This window comes from Rhinatrema bivittatum, chromosome 8, assembly GCF_901001135.1.
Source record: "Rhinatrema bivittatum chromosome 8, aRhiBiv1.1, whole genome shotgun sequence".
NCBI classification, from domain to species: domain Eukaryota; kingdom Metazoa; phylum Chordata; class Amphibia; order Gymnophiona; family Rhinatrematidae; genus Rhinatrema; species Rhinatrema bivittatum.
The window spans coordinates 34,285,014-34,309,390 of NC_042622.1; the positions used below are offsets into that span (position 1 = coordinate 34,285,014).

The following is a 24,377-nucleotide window of genomic DNA, read 5'->3' on the forward strand; positions in this document are numbered from 1 at the left end:
TGATACACTGCTAGAAAGTGTTTCCTTGTTACATAAGAAGACATCAGCTTTTTTTTTTTTTTTTTGCACTTCTCAACATCTAAAAGCAGGTTTCTGAGACTGGGTGAAACACAAACTTTAACCATCATTTAGAAATGAATTACATTTTTACACTTTATCTCAGTTTGTCCACTATGCCTTAGCTGAATAAATGTTGTCCCTAGGTATTTGATGAAGGGTGATAGATATCTAATTTCTAAGAAACTAAAATATCATTTTGTTTTTTTCATGATATGACTTTTGAACAAAATGACCCTATCAAATATCGTAAGCAGAAATATAACTTTTATTGCTGATGTTAATAGAAATCTAGATAGCCTATCAATTCGAAATGAACAGAAAATAAAGTATGTGAACATAACCAAAAAGGTAAAGGATTACATTCATACTGTACAGTGTTGATCTTTAAGATACCTTTAAAGCCATTGGTATATCATAAGAAGTGTTTTCCTATCATAGACATGGATAGATCCAGTAAGTTGTGCCATATGAAACAGGATTCTTGATTTCCATGAAGTTCTTTTGCTGGGATAATGCATTGTAGTCCTTTGCTAGGGAACAAAGCTGCTGCTGTTTCTTTGGTTGAGGTTGTCAGGCTCTTAGGTGTCACTGATTTATTCTGAAAGACAGAAATGCTGACATGGTCAAAATCTATCTGTTTTGGCAAAAGTTATCTGAAATTTAAATATATTTATTTACAAACACAGAATAATTTGAAAAGCAGTTTATTTATTCTGTATCCTTTCAAAACTGGAGCCAAACAACCTCCTCCTTTCTAAAGGCTGAAAATGAGGACTGTAATTGGTGCTTATCTGGATTTGTCCCTGCACTGACTAATAAATAAAATACACATTAGGATTCTGCTTGCATACCATACAAGTCTCCAGGCATTTTGCCGAAATCTCTAGCTTTTTTGCCCTTTTGCATTTGTGGGAGTCTCCAGCGTTATCAACCCCTGGGAATCCATGTAATTGATCTATGCCTCCAGCACAGTCAGCAGATCTTCAGCAAATACTGGAAAATCTCCCAGCAAGGCTCTGAAAACCCTTGGAGAGTATATGTTAGTATGTTAGATGCTAGTATTCTGTCAGTACTTAGAAGCATTTATATTTGTTTTTTTTACCACTCACGTTGTATGTTATATTCTGTAACAAACAACAATTGGGGAATGTTTTTAAGCTTTTGTGACCAGAATGATTTGTCATGTCAGTAATAGGTATAATTTGTAGAAAAGCAAAATAATGAAAAGTTTTATATAACTAAATATCATTGACAATGTTGAACTTTGATTTCTGTCACTAGAAAAAAAATGTGAAATATATTCATGATTTTACTGGTTAAGGATTTCTAAATAATGCATTGTTTAAGATATGCTGGTATAGGAAGAATAGTACCATTTGTTATATTTCTTATAGAATTTCAGAGTCATAGAAAAGCCACAGTTAAAGCTCAGTTAGAAGACACTTCGATAACCCCTCCCCACCCCCCCCCCCCCAAAAAAAAAACCCCAGCAACCTAGTATTTGGCTCCTTATTTGTCGTTAAGCCACACATGTTTGACTAAAATTAAACAAATTAAGTTTTCATGGTTAAACGTGTACATACAGATAATGGTTTATATATATTTTTCATTAACTCTTATAGCTTGGCTGAAGAAGAAATAAAGACAGAGCAGGAGGTGGTGGAGGGGATGGATATCTCTACACGCTCTAAAGGTGAGGAAAATAACATGCTTCTTGCTCTCAGAAGGAAAGGGACTGAAATACCTTAGAGAAATGCAGCAATGTACTGTCTGCTCTGTACATCCAGGTTTTGTACTGCTTCTGTGTAAGAAATCTGCCATGGAAATGTGAAAGAAATTGTATGTGGCTACAGATTTAGATTAATGCACTTCACTTACATGTGAATGAAATAAAAGCGAATTCGACTGCAAATTGTATGTGAAATTAACTTACACTGTACAACTGTCTATACCAAGGGTGTTGGAGAAGATTGGTGAGTACAGATGTTGGAGGAGAAATATAATGCAGAGCTCAGTAAATAAGTGACACCCTTAATTACTGGGTGCATTCACCCTGTAGAGTTTATGTGCAGTGTTGTTCAAGGGAGTACAAGTAACCAGACACCATTTTGCTGCTTTTTCCCAAAGCAGCTGCAAAATGGTGGCAAAACAGGCTGCTAATTGCCAGTGTAGACAGCTACTCCTTTTTCTTCCCTCCTTTTTATGTTTAACAAGAAGAGGATATGAAATGGCAGATTTTAAAATGCAGTCAGTTGTGTGTACTTTTTCATTGAAGACCTGAACATGGATTTCTATACTTCTGTGAGGTTTGTTTAGGGGAGTAGGTTTGCTTATTTATGATCATCTTTGGAGGCTGTGATATTTTTAAAAGGACCAACAAGAAAGATGTTGTCGTACTTGAACTTTCAAGACTTCATAGGCCTCTTCTTCAAATGTTATATGTCATAAAAAATTGCTCATACATTAGCTGGTTCATATATTTTTTGGTTTGAAATTTAAAAATTTATATTTGCATAATTTAATTTCAAGTATTGTGTTCTAAACCGGCTCATTGGAGGCAGATTTTTCTAGAGTGCTTGTTGAAGTAGGTGATGTGGCATGTGCAGACAGGAAAATCCTTTTCCTTGTATAAACACCTGTTTTTCTCTAGAAATTTGTTTCAGAACCTAGATTCAGATGAATAAAAGCAAGCAGTAGAAGGGCTCACCTTGGGACCCATGTACTAAAGGACTTTCTCCATTTTATGTCTATGGGGAAAATGCTTACTTCATAGGTCCCTATAAGTGTTTGTGTATTTTAAGGTTCTGTAGGTGAGAGTGCTCATCCTTCTTCCCTGCTCCCACTTCCCAGTGGAGATATTCCTCTTCTCTCAATGACTGTGATCTTGCTGATTCTCACTGATCTGCCTTCTCCCATGCTATTATTATTCATCCTCACTCTCACCCCTGCCCTAGCAATGATGCTCATGTTCATTCCCCCACTCCTCTGTTGTGTTCCAACTCCTCCATGGTGATGCTTTTTCTATCCATTATGTGCCCAATGTTCACCTTCCCACTGATGACCCACTTTCCACACGCCATAATACTTTTTCCTTTTTCTCCCCTCTTTCCCCACACCGTCCCCTGGTGAAATTTGTCCTTACTTGCACTGATGATAGGAGCTAACTTTTCAGAATGATTTAGGATGCCAAACTCAACACAAATTATCCCTTCCTGGATACAGTGAAGGAGTTTGCTCAACAATGAAAAAGCATCCACAGAGCTGGTGCCTATGTCGATAATCCTTTTCCATGCTACCTTTCTTTTCCATCCCCCCTCCATCCAAGAGCCTATATTATGCATCACCCGTGGAAAAGGAGTGTCAGTATTGAGAGTTGGGTTGATTTTGTAAATGTTTTATTCTGCAAAAACACAAATTACAACAGGCAACAAAATATATCAAAATCAAAAACTTCATACATAACAAAGTACAATGTAAAATATACAAAAACATACCCAAGTTGCAGATCCAACTTGCAGCATGCACAACTGAATTTTTCTTCTTAAAACAAAAAAAGATCAAATCACAACACACAAACCACTCATACCAACCCATGTATAGAGAAGCATCCATCCATATAATTATCGACAGAAATGGTCCAGCCAACATTCTCTCTATCCATTCATAATACAGGCAAAAACACACACAAATGTCCATTGAAAAAGGATACTTCCTAATAGTCTAAAAACTACCAACTATAGGGAAGGCCTCTTCAACTTAGAAGTTAGGCATTATTTGAAGATATTGAGCCACAGGCTACAAAATATGCCAATTCAGACACACTTTGCTTCAAATCTGTTTGTAACTGATTAAAGTACATCTTCCAGTCTTATTTGATTCACACATTTTCCGTTTGGACAACTTTACATCCAACTTTTTCATTTGCATAATCTCGAACATTTTAGTTTGCTACAGCCTCAGGGTGGGTAACATCAGAAAGCATTTACAAGTTTTTTGCAAAATGAGGTAAAGACATTACTTCACACCATTAGGAATCTTTGGAACTCCAGATATATCCTCCAGTAATAGAATCATGCCCCTCTGAGGAAGCAAAACCCCTGTTTAATTCTGCAGAATAGATAGCACATCACCCCAAAAAGATGACTGCTTACTACATGTTAAAAATTGATGTAGCAATGTACCATGTTCTACCTTACATCTGTACAATGGGGCTTGACAGAAAATTTCATGTGATACTGTTTAACATCATTAATGTAGGAGTGATGTAACAACTTGAATTTCGTTTCTCGCATGTTCATGTCTATAATTGACCATTGCACATCTGCAGCTGTAACAGCCATGACCAGAACTCTGCTGAATTACTTAAGGATCCCACAGCTGACTTTGAAAATTGCTGTCTACATAGCATATACCGTTATGATATGGAATTTTCCCTCTATACTTTGTACCACTGGGGAAAAGTTTTGTTCTTTTTTGACAACATTCTCAGTCCATTTCAAAGAAATCAAATAGTGTTGCACTTGAAAAAAAAATGCAAAAAAGTGCGAATTTGGGATATTATACCTGTTGTGAATGAGCAAGAAGCACTGGCAGGTGACAATGGCAGCATTGGCTCATTGCAAAACATCTTTTGCAATCTTAGATATTTTGACATCATTCACATGTATTGGATACCTCAAGTTGTAACGTTCTGTTTTTGTTTAGTAGCTATATATTTGAGGTTTTTTGAGCCAGCATATATTATTAGTTTGTTGGATAAGGGTAAACCATATCACAATACACAGTTTCTAGTGTGCCACTCCCCCACCAAACACAATTGGTGGGCAGCATTGTAAAATTTTAAGATTAGGGCGGTCTAGCCCACCACAGTCTTTAGTATTAATATATCATAGTTTACCCTAAAACAGTTACCCCTCCAAATAAAACTGAAAAACAAAGACCTAAACAGAGAATGATTGCTCCTCATTAACCAGCAAAGTAACATTTGTATTCTGCATAAGATTTTTGGGATAATCTCCATTTTCAAACATACATATCAATCCATGAAAAACATAGGGAAATCTTTCCACATATTCAATTACAACCTTATTAATGAAACAACCTCTGATATATTAAGACTATATAAAGAAGATCTCATGGGATCCAAACTCCCAAATATTTCAAATTTTCATCAGCCCATTTGCGTCCAAAGGCAGAGCCTCGGATTTATCAAAATTTAATTTTTAGCCCTACAAAAGAATGAAATTGTAAAAACAACTCTTGTATTAGGTATGCCAGCATAAGAATCTCAAACAAAAAGCAGAAAATCCTTCACAAATAGACATTTTTAACAATGCAGCACCTATGCTAATGTTCTGGAAAGCCCTAGACAGTCACAATTTCATTGCCAAAGGCTCTATAGCAAAACAAAAGTCAGGAAAGAGGAGAGCCCTTTCACACCCCACACAGCAAATAAAAGCTAGCTGAGACAGAACCATTAATAAGAAGATACACAGTGGGAATGTTTATATAAGATCTTCAGTCTAAAATATTGCCTTGAAAATCAAAATTCTCAAATGCCCAAAACATATAAGTCCATGATAGGGAGTCAAAAGCTTTTTCTGCATCTAGGCTGAGTATCTATGCCTGTCGATTTGTTGTTTTGGCTCAATGTAGCTATCAATTTTCAAACATTTTTTTACCCCATGTTATTCCTAATAAAACCAGTTTGATCAGAGGCCACCAAATCTAGGATGTTCCATTTATTCTGTTCGCTAACATGGATTCCAAAATTTTTAAATCTACATTTATTAAAGAGAAAGGGTGATAAGAACTCACTTCATAAGGATCTTTATTTTTCTTTGGCAAAACTACAATTAGCGATTTGATTTATCTCAGAATAGTACCATGATATAGAATATTACTATAAAATTTTGTTAAGGGAAGTAACACTTGAAACTTAAGAATCTTATACATTTTTGACCCCAGTTCATTTAACTCTGATGCCTTACCTAGTTTGAGTCCTTGAATAACACAATAAATATCTGAATCTCTAATAGGTAAAGCCTATTCAAGTCTATTCAGCTTTTCTTTAGTAAGTTTTGGCCAACCAAAATTGAAAAACTATTTCAGCATTTTCTTGCTGTTTATCATATAACTTTTGAAAGTAATCTATGAAACTCTTAGTAATATCTATTGAACCCGTTTTGATTAACCCAGATTTATCCCATGCTTATAATGATGGAACGCTGTCCTTTCACTTCCACCAAGTTGGCCAGTAGCTTAGTAGGTTTGTTCCCATATTTATATCATTTATATTTTAAAAAGCTAAAAGATTTTGCAGTCCTTTGAAACACAATAAATGATTTAAAGCTGTCCATCCTTGATCCATTGTCTGCATGTGCACAACTGATAAAGCTTACTTTGTTTATCCTGGGCCAGTTTTACAACATTGGTTAATCTGAGAATTTCAGTATTTCTAATCCTCTTTTGCTTATGCAATAATATAACCCTGCATGAAAGCTTTACCAGCTTCCCACAAAAGGGGAAAAGTCTGTGGCATAGTATTAAAGGACATATTCTTGGCCTATTTTACCTGCAGATAAGCATGAAAATGTTCATCCTGAAGTAAACTTGGGCTCATTTGCCAGGTAAACGCTTTCTGCTCAGAATTCCTTAGTTCAACGGCCAACGTAACATGTGCATGGTCAGAGACAGAAATAATCCCTATTATTGGATCTTGCACCTTGGAAAACAAACTTCTGAAACTAGCAAATGATCAGTTTCAGAATAGCTTTTGTGCGGATTAGATTAAAACATGTAATCAGACTCACTAGGTTGGAGAAACCACCATACATCCAACAACCCTATTTCTTTGCATACAAAGTTTACACCCAGTGTATCTTCATCTATTTTAGATTTAGCTGCCTTGCATTCCAGTCTTGGTCTGCAGTAATTTTAAAATCACCCCATCTCCAATCGATAATCTAGAAACTACTGCAATTTCAATACTGTACAAGAGAAAAAAAAATAACAGGAATTAGAATTTGCTGCATAGATACATAATAAAAAGCAGAATATTCTTCGCAAATAGACCATTTTTAACAATTTTTATTTATTTATTTATTTAACTGTTTTTATATACTGACATTCGTTATGGATATCACATCGGTTTACAATAAACGAGAAACTACGCTTAAGTGGCGTTTGACAAGTAACCGGAGAAAAATACATACAATGCCAAGAACAATATATATGTTTATATGATTATATATATATATATATATATATATATATATATATATATTTATAGGGAGTCAAACATGGAGAGTAAATATAAAGGGACCTATATACACAGCACTAAAATTACTTACAAAGTTGCTTATAATACACTAGGGGGAAAGTTATCAATTAGTTGCAGTAGCGAAAGTGGATTGAAGTTGTGAGGTACAGAATGGAGTGTGGTATGGTATAGGATAGAGGTATGGTGCAGAGTATAGCTTAGAGATTAGGTAAGAGCAGTTAGGAGATAGAGATTATTGCACATGTGTCAAGACTATATACAAAATGTCTCAAGTATATAAATATCAACATGAGGATGTAATAGAGGCGGATGCTGGGTGACAAGTATGGGTAGGATTAAGTGTAAGCTTGTGTGAAAAGCCACGTCTTCAGTTTATGCTTGAACATTTTATGGCAGTCGTCCTGGCATAAATCTACAGGTAATGTGTTCCATAAGGTGGACCGGCTATGGAGAGTGCATGTGCTCTTGTGGAAGCCAGGTTGGTGCTTTTAGGGGAAGGTGTACGTATAGTAGCAAGGTATTGGTTTCTGGTTGGTTTAGATGACTCGTGAAATATGAGAGAATCATTGAACCAGTTCATCTTGGCATTGTGAAGAACCTTATGTATGATAGAGAGGGTCTTATATTGGATTCGGGATGCGATGGGGAGCCAGTGTAATTCCTTTAGTACGGGTGAGATGTGTTCATTTCTGCGCGTGTTAGTAAGGATCTGAGCAGCTGTGTTTTGTAAAATTTGGGGTGAGTGGATGGAGTTTTTGGGTAAGCCTAGGAGAAGTGAGTTACAGTAATCGATTTTAGAAAATATTGTAGTTTGTAGTACCGTATGAAAGTCGGGAGGGTGGAGCAAAGGTTTTAATTTCTTTAGGGTGTGCATTTTAAAGAAACACTCTTTCAATGTATTGTTAATGAATTTCTTGAGGTTGATTTGATTGTCTAGAATGACCCCTAGATCTCATACCTGTTGGGAGAACGAGATTGGTGGAGATAGGGAGTGAAGTAGGGGAAGGGTATTGGGGTAACTTTGTGGTGAGATAAGCATAATTTCAGTTTTTGCCGTGTTAAGGGCAAGGTGAATGTTGGATCGGAGCTTGTTGATTGAAAGTAGCGTAGATTCCCAGATGTTCATGGCTTTAGGAAGGGTGTCAGATATTGGAATAAGTATCTGCACATCATCTGCATAAATATAGTGGGGAAGATTGAGGTTGGATAGGAGGTGACAGAGCGGTAGGATGTAAATGTTGAAGAGGGTGGAAGACATGGAGGAACCTTGTGGGACTCCTTGGTCAAGGAGTATTGCTTTGGACTCATGGTTTCCGATTTTGACTTTAAAGTTTCGATTACTGAGATAGGATTTGAACCAGCTGTGGGCAACACCTGTTATTCCAATTTCATTAAGTCGCTGCAGGAAGATATTGTGGCTGATGGTGTCGAAAGCTGAGGATATGTCTAAGAAGGCTAAGAGATACGCTTGTCCTTTATCTAGGCCTTTAATGAGTTGGTTTGACAAGGAAAGGAGGAGGGTTTCCATGCTGTGGAATTTTCGGAATCCGTACTGAGATGGAGAGAGGATGTGATGGTCATCAAGGTATTTAGTGAGTTGCTTATTGATCGTTTTTTGAAGAATTTTTGAGATGAACGGGAGGTTTGAGATGGGGCGGTAATTAGGCAGGTCGGTGGGGTCAAGCTTAGGTTTTTTCAGTATTGGCTTGACTATTGCTTGTTTGAGGGGGTTGGGTACAAAGCCTGAGGTGATGGATGCATTTATAATGTTGGCTATGGGTTGGGCTATTATGTTAGGGATGGAGAGGAGGTGTTTTGTGGAGATTGTGACTGAGGGGTGGAAGGAAGGTCTGGCTTTCTTAAGAAGAGATTCAATTTCCAGAGCAGTGGCATATTCTAAGGAGTTCAGGCCTTTGGAGGGGTTTTTTGAAAGGGCTGGGTAGGCTTCTTGTGATGATTGGTTGGTGTTCCTCGCATTTGGTTTTGGCTACATCCTAAGGTATGTCTGAGGGTGCTGATTTGGTTAGCGAAGCAACGTAGTCATAGTGGGCTCGTGGATTATATTGAAATTGGTGAATTCTGGAAGAAAAGAAGTCCCTTTTGACATTATTTAACCTTTCCCTGTAGCAATGTAAAGAGGATTTGAATCGGGCAAGGAGTGTGGGGTCCGATCTTTGCGCCAGGCCTTTTCTACTTTTCTAAGATTGTGTTTCATGTCTTTTAGTTCTAGTGTGTACCAGGGGTTTTTTCTTTTGTTATGCTGTGAGTTTATTTGTCTTGATTGTAAAGGGCAGATCTTGTTGGCCACAGTATTTGTAATGTTGTGCCATGATGATAGGGCAGCATAGGCATTCGACAGATCTAGCGTGTTAGAGAGGGCCGAGATGAGGTCGTCTCTTTTACATATTTTTCTGTAGTGAATGGTGTTGCCTGAGGTAGGGTAGCTAGGAGGCTTCTTTATGGAGCAGGAGGTTCTTATAAGGTAGTGGGTCGGACCAGGGGATGGGCATGCAAGTTGGGGGGTCCGTCTGTATCTGGGAGTTGAGTGAAAATTAGGTCAAGGGTATGACCCGCTTTGTGTGTTGGGGAGTTGATGACAATGCAGCGCCTATGCTAATGTTCTGGAAAGCCCTAGACATTCATAATTTTATTGCCAAAGGCTCTATAGCAAAACAAGTCAGGAAAGAGGAGAGCCCTTTCACACCCCATGCAGCAAATAAAAGCTAGCTGAGACAGAACCATTGCTAATTTATAATTATAAGGCATACCCAGCAAAATGATAAATCTGCCTTCTTTATCTTGAAAATGATGTTCTACTTGAAAAGGAAGCTGCTTATGAATTGAAATAGTGATTCCCCTTTGTCTAGAGAATGATGAATAATAACTTTGGCTAATCCATTCTCACTTCAGTTTAGCATGCTCCAAAAGATGTCCTCTCTAGCATAACAATATGAGATTTTAACTTTAAATATATTTAATAATATTTTGTGCTTTATAGGCGAGTGGACACCATCAACATTTAATGTGGTGATGTTAAACCTAACGATTAAATCTTAAAAGGTAAATAAAAGATGCAACTCTTTCTGAAAAAACAAAACAAAACAGATCACTTATTGAGATCCCTGGATGATGCCTTACCCCCTGAAGATGGTAGTCAAAGAAACTTCCTGCATTATCACTGCAAATGACTCTTAAACATAAACCCACATTCAGAAAACACCCCTCTCCCCAGCTCACCAAGGGACAACAAACCCCAGCCTTCTCTACTACACTCGCTGGGTTGTGTCCAAGCAGTCTCCTCACAATACTACAACTGATTATTGGTATAATAAAATCATGATATGTCAAGAGCACAAGCTAAAAAACATTCTGTTGCATCTAAATCTCAGAATACCATCCATATTACTAAAACCCATACCATAGATAAAGTTCAGTTACATTTTATATATGCAGCCCACAGCTGACATTAAGTCAGGCAAACAAACAAAACAAAATCAAACCATCTCGATTTCAAAATTGTGATCCGAAAGTAGAACTTCAGTTCAAGAACGTGCATCATAAAGTAATATCAGTATTAAAATGAGACAAAAACAAATGGGGCGCTAGAAACTTAGGAAATAGCGCATCCCAGTATATTCAGTAACAATAACTTCCACATCATATTAGTCACTGAAAAAAAAAATAAGATCCCCACTTAATTTCAAATGCTCTCCCGACCAAACAGGAACTTTGCATCTTTCCTATGGCTATTAGTGAAAACATGAGGTGTGGAGCACTAGTTAAAGAATGCAGATTCTCAGTTCTACTGTCAATCACTAGTGTTGGGTTTGTGGCATATTGTGGACTCTTGATCAAAGTGGCGATGACTCCTCCCATGGGGAGGGGCCCCGTGGGAAACCACAGCAATAGGCTAGACTCTAGTAAGCAGACACTGAGGGAAGAAAGCTTTATTGTAGTGCTGATGTAAGTTGAATCTTGCTTCAAGGAAGGGATAGTACTGTAGGCCAGCGATATCACAGTAAGCTTAGACAGTCTCTATAGATGATGGTCTCACCCAGATGTAGCAAGGTTGGGTAGTGTTCCACAGTGCGGGATAAGCCGAACCTGAAGGGTGGAATAAGGAGATCTGGAGTGTAGCGATACTCAGAGTGGCAGTGCTGGTAACTTCCTTGGTAGAAGAATGGAGAGAGGGACCCGAGGTCCAGGATACCCTGAGCAGGCTAGGCCCATGAGGAGCGAGTACCTAGGAGCGCCGAAGGATCCTGGAAGAAAGTAGATAGGACTCCCGAGGAGCGGGTGTCCTAGGTTAGGTCGTTGAACCCCGAAGGGCAGATAGAAGGGAGAGGCCCTCGAGGAGCGGGTACCCAGAGCTTCTGTAGGAGCGAGTTACCCTGGAGAGTAAAGAGGAATCCAAGCAAATAGCTTAGAAGCGGTCAGATTAGCAAAACCGAAGTCCTTGCTAACTCGTTGGGCTATAGCGGAGGTTAAAAAACCCGGAGGTACTGACTTGATGCGGTGGGGATGCCCCTGAGGTTCCCACCATGATGTATTCAAAAGCATAGGTGGCGTGCGTGTGCACACCTAGGAGGCCTCAGGAAGAGGCATGGCAGAAGGGGACGCCCATGCTGTGTTGGAGATGCCGAGGGTTTCGGCAATCAGCATCGGAGGCAGCCATCCTTCCCATGGCGGAGGAAAAGGGTAGAAGAGAGGTGAGGCAGAGTGGTCACAGCCATCTGCTACCAGACACAACAGTACCCCCCTTCAAAGGGCCCCCCTTCCAGGACCTCTTCCTGGTGGTCTGGATTTTTGAGGATGTGCGACATGAAATTGACGTACCATGTCTTTATCCATGATGTTGGTCAGAGGTTTCCATGAGTTTTCTTCTGGTCCATTGCCCTCCCAGGAGATGAGGTATTCCCACATCTTGCCTCTCTTTCGGACATCCAAGATGTCATCTACAGCATATTCAGTGTCGTCCTCAGTGTCCAGATTTGTGGGTTCTGGGGTCTTCTTGGAGAACTCTGAGAGCATCAAGGTTTTTAACAGACAGACATGAAAAGCGTTGTGTATTCTCATAGATGGAGGTAGTTTTAGGCTGTACGTCAGATTTCCCAAGCGCCGAAGGATAGCAAAAGGTCCTACATAGCGAGGCGCAAAGCGTGTTGAAGGTAGTTTAAGATGGAGGAACTTGGTACTCAGCCACACTTTGTCTCCAGGCTGAAACTGAGGTGCTTCTCGATGGTGAGCATCGTAGATCTTCTTTTTTGCTTTCTGTCCTACCTTGAGGAGCAGGTTCTTCGTTCACTTCCAAAGCTGAGATAGCTCTGCTGCAGTAGCCTATGCAGCAGGAGAAGCCACTGTTAAAGGAATTGGCAGAGGAAGAAGCAGTTGTCATCCATAGACGAGTTGGAAGGGAGAAGATCCTGTAGATGTAGCAGGATGCGAATTGATAGCAAATTCTGCCCAAAGCAGCAGTTCTGCCCAGTCACTCTGTCTTGAGTTAACGTAAGATCGTAGAAACAGTTTAAGTGTTCTCGTCATTCTTTCAGTCTGACCATTAGACTGAGGGTGGTAAGCGGAGGTCAAGTCAAAGGAGATATCAAATTTTTGACATAAGGCTCTCCAGAATTTGGCAGTGACTTGTACTCCTCTGTCGGACAAAATATGCTTAGGCATTCCATGAAGGTGAAAGATATGTTTGATGAAGAGTTTAGCTAACTCCCAGCAGAAGGTAATCCAGGTAAGGCTATGAAATGTGCCAACTTGGAGAACCAGTCAACGGTGACCCAAATGGTATTATTCCCGTTGGAGAGTGGTAGGTCTACCACAAAATCGGTTGCTATATGTGTCCAGGGCTCATCCGATGCTGGCAGGTGTTTTAGCAGGCCCCACAGACTTCCGGCTGGCAGTCTTTGCTTAGCGCAGACAGCGCAGGAACCCACATAAGCTTGTACATCTTTTTTCATGGTTGGCCACCAGTAATACCGCTGTGACATAGCCAAAGTGCAACTCTGTCCAGGATGACCGGCTAGGTGGGAATTGTGTACCCACTTCAACAGTTTGTTCCTTTGATTTCTAGCCACAACCATCTTCCCGGCGGGTACGACATGAGTAGCTGCAAGAACCACTCTCCCGGGGTCAATGATATGACGGGGTTTGTCAGGCACATCCTGAGGTGAGAAGGATCGTGACAGGGCATCAGCCCAAGTGTTCTTCTCTCCCGGACGGTATTTCAAGAGGAAATAGAATCTGTTAAAGAAGAGTGACCATTTTGCTTGACTGTGATTGAATCGTTGAGCGTGTCTAAGATACTCCAAGTTCTTGTGATCGGTGTACACTACTAACTGGTGTTGTGCGCCTTCCAGCCAAGGACGCCATTCCTCAAAGGCCAGCATGATTGCGAGAAACTCTTTGTCTCCGATTCCATAATTTCTTTCGGCAGGCGAGAATTGCCTTGAGAAGAAGGAGCAGGAATGGAACACACTGGATTCGCTGTACTGGCTTAAAACCGCTTCCACACTGACATCCGATGCGTCGACCTCGATGATAAATGGGCAATGCGGGTCCGAATGATGGAGGCATGGCTTCTTTTGAAAAGCCTCTTTGAGAGTCGAAAAGGCTGATATGGCTTCAGGCGACCAGTTAGCGGGATTGGCTCCCTTTCTGGTCATAGCAGTGAGAAGAACTGTCAATGATGAGTTGTTCTTAATAAAGGAACGGTAGTAGTTCGTGAAGCCCAAGAAGTTGCGCAGTGCCTTCAGGCCTGTAGGTTGGGGCCAATCCCGGATGCTTTCTAATTTCTTAGGGTCCATCTGAAACCCGTTTTTAGAAACAGTGTAGCCCAGTAAAGGTACAGACTCCTTGTGGAACTCGCACGTCTCTAGTTTTGTGTAGTGGTATTCCCGCAGGCATCTTAGAACCTTCTTGACGTCTTCTTGATGTGTTTGTAGATCTTGTGAGAAGATCAGAATATCATCAAGATATACTACTACACATTGATATAGTAAGTTCCGTAAGATGTCATTTATCATATTTTGAAAGACTGCAGGTGCGTTACTTAATCCGAAGGGCATGACGAGATATTTGAAGTGTCCATCGCGGGTGTTAAAAGCTGTCTTCCATTCGTCTCCTTCACGAATGCGCACCAAATTGTAAGCTCCTTTGAGATCCAGTTTAGAAAATATCTTGGCTCCCTGGAGTCTGTCAAATAGTTCAGAAATCAAGGGCTGGGGATACCGGTCCTTGATGGTAATTTCAATCAGACCCCTGTAGTCGATGCAGGGATGTAAAGTGCCATCCTTTTTTCCTACAAAAAAGAATCTTGCACCAGCCGGGGATTTAGAGGGTCTGATGAATCATTTTTGAAGGTTCTCTTCTATATAGGCGGACATAACTTTAGTCTCAGTTGCAGAAAGAAAGTAAACTCTTCCCTTAGGAGACTTCGCATTAGGTTTCAGGTTTATAGCGCAGTCAAAAATCCTGTGCGGAGGGAGTACATCTGCTGCTTGTTTAGAGAAGACATCCTGGAAGGAGGCGTATTGTGGAGGTAAGCCAGGTAATGATGGTGTAGTGGGCAAGCACATTAGGAACTCAGATATGAAATTTCTGATCTATTAGTTAAAATTTGTGACCTATCATTAAAATCATCCATTGTACCTGAAGACTGGAGGGTGGCCAATGTAACCCCAATATTTAAAAAAGGCTCCAGGGGCGATCCGGATAACTATAGACCAGTGAGCCTGACTTCAGTGCCGGGAAAAATAGTGGAAACTATTCTCAAGATCAAAATCGTAGAGCATATAGAAAGACATGATTTAATGGAACACAGTTGACATGGATTTACCCAAGGGAAGTCTTGCCTAACAAATCTGCTTCATTTTTTTGAAGGGGTTAATAAACATGTGGATAAAGGTGAACCGGTAGATGTAGTGTATTTGGATTTTCAGAAGGCGTTTGACAAAGTCCCTCATGAGAGGCTTCTACGAAAACTAAAAAGTCATGGGATAGGAGGCGATGTCCTTTCGTGGATTACAAACTGGTTAGGAGCAGTGTATACCTAAGTAAAAAAGTTGAATAGTTCAGCTCAGTTACTCACCTTGGAAAGGTGTTGAGGTAGTGTGATTGGGTTTGAATAGGGACCAACATTTGTTAATCAAGAGAGCAGTGAGTCACTCAGGTTGACTAACTGAAGTTAGACTGTTTGTATTTCCCAACCCTCTCACCCCTCGCCCACCCACCCCTAGCTCATCCTTTAATTTATAGGCAGGTGCCACTTTCACAAAAAAAAAACCCAACAACAAAAAAATTCGATCAGACCCTGGTAGGCCACTACCAGACATATAGTGAATTCACTAATACTCCCATAGCAACCTAAAACTTAAATAGGAACTGATCAAAATTGAGATGAAGGCAGCAGTCCAGCAGCAAGAGGTGGGCTTCCCAGTCTCTTGCATTGAGTGTCACATGTATGACTTTTTACCCACCGGTGAGAAGTTGTACATGTGCATGCGATGCAAAGAGCTCCTGGCTCTCAGAGAACGAGTCTGATCTCTGGAGGCTAGAGTGGCAGACCTGGAGAAGCTGAGGCAGACACAGAGGTGTACAGATGAGACCTTCAGGGACATAGTAGTCAAGTCCCAACTTCAAACTGGCAGCCCTGGTGCTGCCTTGGAGGAAGATGGTCTCATGATGGGAGAGCACCAACCAGGTGCAGCAGGAAAGGATCCTGTAGCAAGGACCTGCTCTCCAGGTGATGCATTGTCCTTTCACACTGAGGATATCTCCCCAAGGCCTACTGCCCAGGAGGGAAGAGTTAGGTCGGCCGTCATAGTTGGTGATTCGATTATTAGGAATGTAGATAGCTGGGTGGCTGGTAGGCATGAGGATCGCCTGGTAACATGCCTACCTGGTGCGAAGGTGGCAGACCTCACGCGTCACCTAGATAAGATTTTAGACAGTGCTGGGGAGGAGCCGGCTGTTGTGGTACATGTGGGCACAAACGACATAGGAAAATGTGGGAGGGAGGTTCTGGAAGCCAAATTTAGGCTCTTAGGTAGAAAGCTTAAATCCAGAACCTCCAGGGTAGCTTTTTCTGAAATGCTCCCTGTTCCATGCGCAGGTCACCAGAGGCAGGCAGAGCTCCGGAGTCTCAATGCGTGGATGAGACGATGGTGCAAGGAAGAGGGATTCAGTTTTGTTAGGAACTGGGGAACCTTTTGGGGAAGGGGGAGTCTCTTTCAAAGGGATGGGCTCCACCTTAACCAGGGGGATAACCAGACTGCTGGCACTAACCTTTAAAAAGGAGATAGAGCAGCTTTTAAACTAGAACAAAGGGGAAAGCCGCATGGTTCGGAGAGAGGTATCTTTAAAGGATACTAATGATGCATTAGAATTAGGGCATCCCAACAGTGAGGTTCCAATAATTAGAAAAGTAGTCCAAGTGCCTGTAACTAAAAACTCACCTGAGCTAAAAAATTCTAACTTATCCCTATCAATTAAAAAGCAGAATGAAAATACAAACAAAAAAACAAACTTTGAAATGTTTGTATGCTAATGCCAGAAGTCTAAGAAGTAAGATGGGAGAATTAGAATGTATAGCAGTGAATGATGACATAGACTTAATTGGCATCTCAGAGACATGGTGGAAAGAGTATAACCAATGGGACAGTGCTATACCGGGGTACAAATTATATCGCAATGACAGAGAGGAGCACTCGGGAGGAGGTGTGGTGCTTTATGTCCGGGATGGCATAGAGTCCAACATCCTGCATGAGACTAAATACAAAATTGAATCTTTTTGGGTAGAAATCCCTTGTGTGTCGGGGAAGACTATAGTGATAGGGGTATACTACCGTCCACCTGGTCAAGATGGTGAGACAGACAGTGAAATGCTAAGAGAAATTAGGGAAGCTAACCAAATTGGTAGTGCAGTAATAATGGGAGACTTCAATTACCCCAATATTGACTGGGTAAATGTATCATCAGGTCACGCTAGAGAGATAACGTTCCTGGATGGAATAAATGATAGCTTTATGGAGCAATTGGTTCAGGAACCGATGAGAGAGGGAGCAATTTTAGATCTAATTCTCAGTGGAGCACAGGACTTGGTGAGAGAGGTAACGGTGGTGGGGCCGCTTGGCAATAGTGATCATAATATGATCAAATTTGATTTAATGACTGGAAGAGGAACAGTGTGCAAATCCAAGGCTCTTGTGCTAAACATTCAAAAGGGAAACTTTGATAAAATGAGAAAAATTGTTAGAAAAAAACTGAAAGGAGCAGCTACAAAAGTAAAAAATGTCCAAGAGGTGTGGTCATTGTTAAAAAACACCGTTCTAGAAGCACAGTCCAGATATATTCCACACATTAAGAAAGGTGGAAAGAAGGCAAAACGATTACCGGCATGGTTAAAAGGGGAGGTGAAAGAAGCTATTTTAGCCAAAAGATCTTCATTCAAAAATTGGAAGAAGGATCCAACAGAAGAAAATAGGATAAAGCATAAACATTGGCAAGTTAAATGTAAGACATTGATAAGACAGGCTAAGTGAGAATTTGAAAAGAAGTTGGCTGTAGAGGCAAAACTCACAGTAAAAACTTTTTAAAATATATCCGACGCAGAAAGCCTGTGAGGGAGTCAGTTGGACTGTTAGATGATCGAGGGGTTAAAGGGGCACTTAGAGAAGATAAGGCCATCGCGGAAAGATTAAATGATTTCTTTGCTTTGGTGTTTACTGAAGAAGATGTTGGGGAGGTACCCGTAATGGAGAAGGTTTTCATGGGTAATGATTCAGATGGACTGAATCAAATCACGGTGAACCTAGAAGATGTGGTAGGCCTGATTGACAAACTGAAGAGTAGTAAATCACCCGGACCGGATGGTATACACCCCAGAGTTCTGAAGGAACTAAAAAATGAAATTTCAGACCTATTAGTAAAAATTTGTAACTTATCATTAAAATCATCCATTGTACCTGAAGACTGGAGGATAGCAAATGTAACCCCAATATTTAAAAAGGGCTCCAGGGGCGATCTGGGAAACTACAGACCAGTTAGCCTGACTTCAGTGCCAGGAAAAATAGTGGAAAGTGATCTAAACATCAAAATCACAGAACATATAGAAAGACATGGTTTAATGGAACAAAGTCAGCATGGCTTTACCCAGGGCAAGTCTTGCCTCACAAATCTGATTCATGTTTTTGAAGGAGTTAATAAACATGTGGATAAAGGTGAACTGGTAGATATAGTATACTTGGATTTTCAGAAGGCGTTTGATAAAGTTCCTCATGAGAGGCTGCTAGAAAAAGTAAAAAGTCATGGCGATGTCCTTTCGTGGATTGCAAACTGGCTAAAAGACAGGAAACAGAGTAGGATTAAATGGGCAATTTTCTCAGTGGAAGGGAGTGGACAGTGGAGTGCCTCAGGGATCTGTATTGGGACCCTTACTTTTCAATATATTTATAAATGATCTGGAAAGAAATACGACGAGTGAGATAATCAAATTTGCAGATGACACAAAATTGTTCAGAGTAGTTAAATCACAAGCAGATTGTGCTAAACTGCAGGAAGACCTTGTGAGACTGGAAAATTGGGCATCCAAATGGCAGATGAAATTTAATGTGAATAAGTGCAAGGTGATGCATATAGGGAAAAATAACCCATGCTATAATTACACAATGTTGGGTTCCATATTAGGTGCTACAACCCAAGAAAGAGATCTAGGCGTCATAGTGGATAACACATTGCAATCGTCTGTTCAGAGTGCTGCAGCAGTCAAAAAAGCAAACAGAATGTTGGGAATTATTAGAAAGGGAATGGTGAATAAAACGGAAAATGTCATAATGCCTCTGTATCGCTCCATGGTGAGACCACACCTTGAATACTGTGTACAATTCTGGTCACCGCATCTCAAAAAACATATAATTGCGATGTAGAAGGTACAGAGAAGGGCTACCAAAATAAGGGGAATGGAACAACTCCCCTATGAGGAAAGACTAAAGAGATTAGAACTTTTCAGCTTGGAGAAGAGACGACTGAGGGGGGATATGATAGAGGTGTTTAAAATCATGAGAGGTTTAGAATGGGTAGATGTGAATCGGTTATTTACTCTTTCGGATAGTAGAAGGGCTAGGGGGCACTCCATGAAGTTAGCATGGGGCACATTTAAAACTAATCGGAGAAAGTTCTTTTTTACTCAACTCACAATTAAACTCTGGAATTTGTTGCTAGAGGATGTGGTTAGTGCAGTTAGTATAGCTGTGTTTAAAAAGGATTGGATAAGTTCTTGGAGGAGAAGTCCATTACCTGCGATTAAGTTCACTTTGAGAATAGCCACTCCATTAGCAATGGTAACATGGAATAGACTTAGTTTTTGGGTACTTGCCAGGTTCTTATGGCCTGGATTGGCCACTGTTGAAACAGGATGCTGGGCTTGATGGACCCTTGGTCTGACCCAGTATGGCATTTTCTTATGTTCTTATGTAAACAGAGAGTAGGATTAAGTGGTCAATTTTCTCAGTGGAAAAGGGTAAACAGTGGAGTGCCTCAGGGATCTGTACTTGGACCGGTGCATTTCAATATATATATAAATGATCTGGAAAGGAATACGATGAGTGAGGTTATCAAATTTGCGGATGATACAAAATTATTCAGAGTAGTTAAATCACAAGCAGACTGTGATACATTACAGGAAGACCTTGCAAGACTGGAAGATTGGGCATCCAAACCGCAGATGAAATTTAATGTGGACAAGTGCAAGGTGTTGCATATAGGGAAAAATAACCCTTGCTGTAGTTACACGATGTTAGGTTCCATATTAGGAGCTACCACCCAGGAAAAAGATCTAGGCATCATAGTGGATAATACTTTAAAATCATCGGCTCAGTGTGCTGCAGCAGTCAAAAAAGCAAACAGAATGTTAGGAATTATTAGGAAGGGAATGGTTAATAGAACGGAAAATGTCATAATGCCTCTATATCGCTCCATGGTGAGACCGTACCTTGAATACTATGCACAATTGTCACCGCATCTCAAAAAAGATATAGTTGCGATGAAGAAGGTACAGAGAAGGGCAACCAAAATGATAAAGGGGATGGAACAGCTCCCCTGTGAGGAAAGGCTGAAGAGGTTAGGGCTGTTCAGCTTGGAGAAGAGATGGCTGAGGGGGGGATATGATAGAGGTCTTTAAGATCATGAGAGGTCGTGAAGGAGTAGATGTGACTCTGTTATTTACACTTTCGAATAATAGAAGGACTAGGGGGCATTCCATGAAGTTAGCAAGTAGCACATTTACGACTAATCGGAGAAAATTCTTTTTCACTCAACGCACAATAAAGCTCTGGAATTTGTTGCCAGAGGATGTGGTTAGTGCAGTTAGTGTAGCTGGGTTCAAAAAAGGTTTGGATAAGTTCTTGGAGGAGAAGTCCATTAACAGCTATTAATCAAGTTTACTTAGGGAATAGCCACTGCTATTAATTGCATCAGTAGCATGGGATCTTCTTAGAGTTTGGGTAATTGCCAGGTTCTTGTGGCCTGGTTTGGCCTCTGTTGGAAACAGGATGCTGGGCTTGATGGACCCTTGGTCTGACCCAGCATGGCAGTGTCTTATGTTCTTATGACTTCTGCGAGACACCGAGCGCATGATAGCCAGGTCCCCAATGGGATAATTCCAGCGTGGCCCAATCAAACTGTGGCATATGATCTTGTAGCCAAGGCAGTCCAAGTACCACCGGGTGCATGGCCTTTTCCAATACAAGGAAGGAAATGGATTCAGAGTGTAAAGCTCCAGTGCGCAGGCCAATGGCCTGGGTAATTATGAAACTTCTCCAGGAAGTGGTTCCCCATGGATTGAAGACAGTAGCAATGGCTTAGCTGTTGGTGTGGTAGGAATCCGTAGATATTCTACTAAGTGTTTTAAGATGAAATTTCCTCCGGCTTCAGAGTCTATGAGAGCGAGGGTCTGAAATTCAAGGCTTCCGCAGAGCAGTGAGACTGGTAAAGGTAATGGAGGAGTTGGAGGGGTGAGGCCTAGGAGAAGTCCTCATGCAGATCCTAGGCCCAACAGTTTCCCGAACAGATGGGACAGGTTTGGACGGCGTGGCCAAATTAGCCACAGTACATGCATAACCCCATGCGTTTCCAAAAACGTCTTTCTTTAGAAGTTAAATGACTTTGGCCTAGTTGCATAGGCTCGTCGTCTTCTAAGGGAGCAGAGTGTAGGCTTGAGGCAATAGGCACAAGTTTAGGATGGTTAGCTCCCGAGGTGGACTTTTGAGGACTCCTATCCTCTTGAGTTCGGTCTCGAATACGGGGGTCAATTCTACCAGCCAGTTCCATAAGAGACTCAAGGGTATCAGGCAGATAACGAGCCACCAGTTCGTCCTTCAAGCGAGAGTTGAGGCCCTTCATGAAAATAGCTCGTAGACATCCAGTTTCCCAGTGTAGTTCGGATGCTAAAGTCTTGAATTCGATTACATAGTCTGTAAGTGGCTTATTACCTTGCTGGAGGTTAAGTAGAGGAGATCCAGTGACAGTCTGGCAAGCTGGGTCATTGAAGACAGACTTAAAAAGTTTCAGAAATCCTGATAGGTCATTCAGGATAGGATCTTCACGTTCCTATAATGGTGAAGCCCAAGCCAAGACTCTTCCTTCAAGTAGAGATAGGATATAGGTGGTCTTGGAAGCTTCTGTGGGAAAGAGGGTAGGTTGCAAAGCAAAATGCATACTGCATTGGTTGACAAACCCTCTACACATCCGTGCTTCACCCATGAAGCAGGTAGGCGCGGATAGCAGTACGGTGGTCTTGACAGTCACCACTGGAGACAGTAATTCTTTCACTGGAGTTGCTGAATTATTCAATTGTGCATGTAACTGATTGAAGGCAGTAGCTAAGCTTTCCAGAGACTTTTGTTGCTCGGTGATCTGCTGGGCTAGGCCAGGAGCCGAGCCAATGGAGTTAGCAATCTGTTGGGTTTGTGGCATATTGTGGTCTCTTGGTCGAAGTGGCGATGACTCCTCCCACAGGGAGGGGCCCCGTGGGAAACCACAGCAATAGGCTAGACTCTAGTAAGCAGACACTGAGGGAAGAAAGCTTTATTGTACTGCTGATGTAAGTTGAATCTTGCTTCAAGGAAGGGATAGTACTGTAGGCCAGCGATATCACAGTAAGCTCAGACAGTCTATATAGATGATGGTCTCATCTGGATGTAGCAAGGTTGGGTAGTGTTCCGCAGCGCGGGATAAACCGAACCTGAAGGGTGGAATAAGGAGAGCTGGAGCATAGCGATACTCAGAGTGGCAGTGCTGGTAATTTCCTTGGTAGAAAAATGGAGAGAGGGATCCGAGGTCAAGGTGCAGGATATTCTGAGCAGGCTAGGCTCTCGAGGAACGAGTATCTAGGAGCGCCGAAGGATCCTGGAAGAAAGTAGATAGGACCCCTGAGGAGCGGGTGTCCTAGATTAGGTAGTTGAACCCCGAAGGGCAGATAGAAGCAAGAAGCCCCCGAGGAGTGGGCACCCAGAGCTTCCGTAGGAGCGAGTTACCCTGGAGAATAAAGAAGAATCCAAGCGAGCAGCTTAGAAGCGGTCAGATTAGCAAAACCGAAGTCCTTGCTATCTCGTTGGGCTATAGCGGAGCAGAGGCTAAAATACCCGGAGGTACTGACATCATGCGGTGGGGACGCCCCCGAGGTTCCTGCTATGACATATTCAAAAGCGTAGGTGGCGTGCACGCCTAGGAGGCCTCAGGAAGAAGCATGGCGGACAGGGATGTCCATGCTGTGTCGGAGACGTCGAGGGTTTCGGCAATCAGCACCGGAGGCAGCCATCCTTCCCATGGAGGAGGAAAAGGGTAGAAGAGAGGATGAGGCAGAGTGGTCGCAGCCGTCTGCGACCGACGGACGCAACAACTAGCATTCAAAGAGGCAATAATGGAATTGCTTCCGATTTATTATTAAGAAAACACACTGGGGCCGATGCAATACAAATGCACTCAGGGGACTTATGCAATAAGGGGTTTAGTGCCTCTTCAACGCACGTCCAACGCGGAGTGAATCTAATAGCGCTCCTCACATGCAAGTGCATGAGAATGAGGCTATTAGCTATTCACTCCCTATGCAAAATTTAAAAAAATGTGTGTCTAGGATGCACTTTTAGCTATCAGAAATTGCCTGCCTGGAGTAGGCATTAATAGATGAGCACTCCTTAAACCAGTACAGAAAAGCAGAAAAACCTGCTTTTCTGTACTGCCTCCTACTTAATATCGTTGCGTTATTCAGTAGGAGGAAAACTAAAGTAAATCAACCCAAAAAAAAAATAAAATGCTGGCAGTTGGGTGCAGGAAACAGATGCTCAGTTGACAAGCATCTATTTCCTGAACCCCCTGGCTGTGTGGCATTTAGGAAAACTGACGTCGATATACTTGGTGTTTGTTTTCCTAACCAGCAGACAGCCAATGCACTCGGGCTCTCATTAGCAAGTAGGCACTAGTGGCGCGCAAGCGACCCTAGCGCCTTATTGCTAACGCGACCCCCCCTAATTTAAATATTGATGGTGCCCCCAGGGGGGCGCATGGGGACACATTAAGAAAGCGGGCGCTGAGTGTTCAGCGCCCATTTCTGTGCAAAAATATTGCATCTGCCCCACTGGCTGGGAATAGTAAAGCAAATGTTGAATTAATGACTGGAAGGGGACAATAAATAAATCTATGACTCTAGCACTACATTTTGAAAAGGGAAACTTTGATAAAATGAGCAAAATAGAAAAAAAACTGAAAGGTGCAGCTACAAAGGAGAACAGTGTACAACAGGTATGGACACTGTTAAAAAATAAATACCATCTTGGAAGCACAGTCCAGATGTGTTCCATGCATTAAGAAAGGTGGAAGGAAGGCTAAACAATTGGCGGCATGGTTTAAAGGTGAGGTGAAAGAAGCTATTTTAGCCAAAAGATCAAACTGGAAGAAAGATCCATTTGAAGAAAATAGGAAAAAGCATAAGAATTGCAAGTTAAATGTAAAACATTGATAAGACAGGCTAAGAGAA

General features: G+C 41.4%; 1 protein-coding gene across 9 annotated transcripts in view; it reads left to right on the forward strand.

The window, feature by feature from the left end:
* The window catches only part of ZMYND8 (zinc finger MYND-type containing 8), a 423,241-nt gene that overhangs the window by 38,105 nt on the left and 360,759 nt on the right, over positions 1 to 24,377 (forward strand). For all 9 annotated transcript variants that reach the window (XR_003858448.1, XM_029614639.1, XM_029614638.1 and 6 more), the window contains one exon: positions 1,683 to 1,753. Coding sequence is in view for 8 of the 9 variants with exons in the window: in XM_029614639.1 (XP_029470499.1) it covers positions 1,683 to 1,753 (71 nt within the window). In the remaining variant the exon portion in view is untranslated. The remainder of the gene's footprint in view (positions 1 to 1,682; positions 1,754 to 24,377) is intronic.